This window comes from Malurus melanocephalus, unplaced genomic scaffold, assembly GCF_030028575.1.
Source record: "Malurus melanocephalus ecotype Western Australia unplaced genomic scaffold, MMel_1.1 scaffold_2576, whole genome shotgun sequence".
Lineage (NCBI taxonomy): Eukaryota > Metazoa > Chordata > Aves > Passeriformes > Maluridae > Malurus > Malurus melanocephalus.
The window spans coordinates 4,671-9,123 of record NW_026625808.1 but is presented as its reverse complement, the minus strand read 5'-3'; the positions used below and the strand labels follow the sequence as shown (position 1 = coordinate 9,123).

Genomic DNA, 4,453 nt, shown 5'->3' with positions numbered 1-4,453 from the left:
GGTCACCGGCGCCAGCCGTGCCAGGCGCGAGCGCGGGGACATTTGGACATTTTTGTCCCCTCCCCGTTTTGTCCCCTCCGTTCCCAGGGCTGCGGTCCTGCGGCGGGAGGGAAGACCCCGAGTTTTGGGGGGACACTCACAGGGGGTCTGTCCTGCCGACCCCAAAATGCGTGCCCCGTTTGGGGGGGACAAGGGGCACCCCAAAAATAACGGGGCGCCGTTACCCGCTTTTTCTGCATTTCTCCAGTACTCCTAAAATGAACCTCCCGAGAGTCCCAAAAGGATCCCACAGCACCCCAAAAATCAGCCCCCAGCACCCCCAAAATGAACCTCCTGAGAATCCCAAAAGGAGCCCACAGCACCCCAAAAATGAACCTCCCGAGAGTCACAAAAGGAGCTCCCAGCACCCCAAAAATGAGCCCCCCCGGACCCCCAAAAATGAACTCCCCGGACCCCAAAATGAATCCTTTACGGGAGTCCCAAAATGAGCTCCCAGCATCCCAAAAACCAGCCCCCAGCACCCCAAAAGGAACTTTCCAGCACCCCCAAAATGAACCACCGGAGAACCCCAAAATGAGCCCCCAGCACCCCAAAAATCAGGCCCAGCACCCCAAAATGAACCTCCCACTATTCCCAAAAGAAACCATCCAGCAACCCCAAAATGAACCCCACAGCACCTCAAAAATGAACTCCCCGGACCCCAAAATGAATCCTCACAGGAGTACCAAAACGAGCCCCCAGCACCCCAAAAATCAGCCCCCAGCACCCCAAAAGGAACTTCCCAGCACCTCCAAAATGAAACACCTGGGAATCCCAAAATGATTCCTCCAGGACCCCAAAATGAACCCCCATCCCTCAGAATGAGCCGTTAAACCCCAAAATGGAACTGGAACCCCCAGAACCCCAAAACGAGCCCCACAGTTTCCCAAAATTAACCCCCACCATCCCAAAATTAACCCCCCCATGCCCCAAAATGAACCCTCCAGGTCCACCCCAAAACAAACCTCCAGCACCCCAAAATGAGCACCCCACAGTGAGGGGGTCCCACCCCAAAATCCTCCCAGTTCCTCCCAGTACAGCCCAGTATAGGGTGGGGGGATCCCAATCCAGGGTAGGGGTCCCTATATGGATGTTGGGGTCCTATAGGGATTTAGGGGTCCCTACACAGGTTTGGGGGGTCCTTACACAGTTTCTGGGGTTCCTCTGCAGTTTGGGGTCCCTGTATGATTTGGGGGGGTCCGCGTGCGGTTTGGGGGTCCCTGTATATTTCGGGGTCCCCCCCCCATTTCGGTGTCTCTGTAGGGTTTTGAGGGTTCCCTGGACAGTTTGGGAGATGCCGAACCTTTGGGGTCCCCCAGACTTTTTGGATTCCTGTCACAGTTCGGTTATTCCTGTATAGTTTTGGGGTCCCTGTAGGTTTGGGAGTTTCAGAATCCCTTCCCGTTTCGGGGTCCCCCGCGTTTTGGGGTATCTGTAGGGTTTTGAGGGGTTCCTGTACAGTACAATTTGGGGCGCCCTGTACAATTTTGGGGTTCTCTGTACCTTTTAGGGCCCCTGTACATTTTGAGGATCCCCTTACAGATCAAAGGTCCCTGAACCTATCGGGGTCCCCCTACTTTCGGGGTTCCTGCAGATTTAAAATTTTGGGCGTTCCTATAAATTTCCAAGGATCCTGCCGAGTTTGGGGAGAACCATCTCACATTTCGGGGATCCCTGCACAATTCTGGGGTCTCCCCTTCACTTTTGGGGTCTCCCCCTTTTCCCGTTCGGAATCCCCGGCTCCGAGTCCTCCGCGCCTGCAGGGGGCGCTGTTGCGGGCGGGCGCCGCTCCGCTCCGCGTCTCGCTGGTTCCGGCGCCGCGTGTTCCCGGCAGCAGCGCCGGGCCCGGGAGCGGGAGCGGCGCCGGGAGAAGCTCCGGGAGCGGCCCCGAGCCCGGCCCGGCCCCGCCATGTGGTTCATGTACGTGCTCAGCTGGCTGTCCCTGCTCGTGCAGGTGGCTTTCGTCACTTTGGCCATCGGTGAGAGCGCCCCGGGGGCTGCGGAACCCGCGGGAGGGAGATGGGCCGCGGGGTCAGACCAGGGCATGTCGCGATATATCGGGGGGAGGGGGGTAGGGCTGAGGGAACGTCCGGGGTGTTCCAGAGTTTGAGGGGGTTCCTGGGTGTCCCCGAGCCCTCAGAGTATCCCCGAGATTTGGGGCCACCGCGTCTCCCTGAGCCGTCAGAGTGTCCCTAAGATTTGGGATCCTTGGGTGTCCCTGAACCCTCAATGTGTCCCTGAGATCTGGGATCCCTGGGTGTATCCAAGCCCTCAGTGTGTCCCTGAGATTTGGGGCCACGGGGTGTCCCCGAGCCCTCAGAGCGTCTCTGAGATTTGGGATCCCTGGGTGTCCCTTAGCCCTGAGAGTGTCCCTAAGATTTGGGATCCCTGGGTGTCCCTGAACCCTCAGAGTGTCCCTAAGATTTGGGATCCCTGGGTGTCCCTGAGCCCTGAGAGTGTCCCTAAGATTTGGGATCCCTGGGTGTCCCTGAACCCTCAGAGTGTCCCTGAGATTTGGGATCCCTGGGTGTCCCTGAGCCCTCAGAGTGTCCCTGAGATTTGAGGCCACCGGGTGTCCCCAAGCCCTCAGAATGTCCCTAGGATTGGGGCTCCCTGAGTGTCCAAGGGATTTGGGGTCCATGTGTGTCCCTGACCCCTCAGAATGTCCCTAAGACTAGGGGTCCCTAACTGTCCCTGAACCCTCAGAGGACTGGGGCTCCCTGGGTGTCCCTAAACCTTTAAATTACCCCTGAAATTCGGGTTCCCTCTATGTCCTTGACCCCTCAGAATGTCCCAGCTTTTTGGGGTCCCTGACTGTCCTGGGGTTTGTGGGTCCCTGCGTGTCCCCGAGCCCTCAGAGGTCTGGAGCTCCCTGGCTGTCCCAAGAATTGGAATTGTCCCTAAACCCTTAAATTATCCCTGAAACTGGGATTCCCTCTCTGTCCCTGACCCCTCAGAATGTCCCAGCTTTTTGGGGTCCCTGTGTGCCCCCAGCCCCCCTGTGGGTGCCCTGTCCCTTTAGGGGCTGGCACCAGCGCTGTCCCCTGTCCCCACAGCGGCCGGGCTCTACTACCTGGCGGAGCTGATCGAGGAGTACACGGTGGTCACCAGGAGGATCATCAAATACATGATCTGGGTGAGTCCTGCGCCACAATTTCGGGTCGAGATAACGGGAACTGCCGATTCCTGGGAAATCCCGGGAAATCTGTCACACTTGGGGTGGGGAGGAGCTCCCCCCTATTTCCTGGAACCCAGAATTCCTCAGTTAATCCCAGTTTTCCCTTCAGTTCTTCTCAGATGGGGTGTCCCAGGGTTCCTGGGTGTCCCTGAGCCCTCAGTGTGTCCCTGAGATTTGGGGCCACTGGATGTCCCCAAACTCTCAGACTGTCCTTGAGATTTGGGGCCACCAGGTGTCCCCAAACCCTCAGTGTGTCCCTAAACCCTCAGACTGTCCCTGAGATTTGGGGCCACTGGATGTCCCCAAACCCTCAGTGTGTCCCTAAACCCTCAGACTGTCCCTGAGATTTGGGGCCACCGGATGTCCCCAAACCCTCAGACTTTCCCTGAGATTTGGGGCCACCAAATGTCCTCAAATCCTCAGTGTGTCCCTAAACCCTCAGTGTGTCCCTGAGATTTGGGGCCACCGGGTGTCCCTGACCCCTTAGAATGTCCCAGGGATTGGGGTTCCCCAAGCCTTTAAATTGCCTCAGGGACTGAGGTTGTCCCCAAGGACTCAGAGTGACCCAAGGATTTGTGGGACAAACTCTTGGGAAATCCCAGGAAATCCGTCACACTTGGGGCGGGGAGGAGCTCCTCCCTAATTCCTGGATCTCAGAATTCCTGAATTAACCCCACTTTTCCCTGTTCCAGTTCTCCTCGGCCGTGCTGGTGGGGCTGTACCTGTTCGAGCACTTCCCGGGATTCCTGGTGGGAGTGGGGCTTTTCACCAACCTCGTCTACTTYGGGCTGCTCCAGACTTTCCCTTTCATCGTCCTCACCTCCTCCAACTTCATCCTGTCCTGCGGTGAGGGGGTTAAATCCACCCCAAAAAGGGTGGGAATGGTTGTAGGGTAAAGGGGGAGCCTCATTCCCCATTCCCAGGTGGGGGTAAAAGTTTGGGAATTCTACCAGCACCCCCTCCCCACCCCGCCCCGGGATGGACTTTGAACTTTGGGGTGTTTTAATTGCGGGTGGTGATGTGGCTGGAGCTGGGAATGCTGGGATTTCCTGGAATTCTGGGATTTCCTGGGAATTCTGGGCTTTCCAGGCACTCTCAGCCTCGTGGAATTCCAGCCTGGTTTGGAATTGGGACAATTCCCGCTGTCCCAGGTGGATCCAAACCCCATCCAACCTGGCCTTTGATGCTTCCAGGGATTGGGGCAGCCACAAATTTTTTTGGGGAGCCAAGCTGATC

At 57.5% G+C, this 4,453-nt stretch overlaps 1 protein-coding gene across 1 annotated transcript in view; it reads left to right on the top strand.

Moving 5' to 3' along the window:
* Positions 1-1,848: 1,848 nt before the first annotated feature.
* Positions 1,849-4,453, top strand: part of TEX261 (testis expressed 261) — a gene marked incomplete at its 3' end in the record, with an annotated part of 7,088 nt that continues 4,483 nt past the window's right edge. Inside the window, exons 1-3 of the mRNA XM_057388823.1 lie at positions 1,849-2,018; positions 3,096-3,175; positions 3,910-4,063. Of these exons, the coding sequence (XP_057244806.1) occupies positions 1,949-2,018; positions 3,096-3,175; positions 3,910-4,063 (304 nt within the window). The remainder of the gene's footprint in view (positions 2,019-3,095; positions 3,176-3,909; positions 4,064-4,453) is intronic.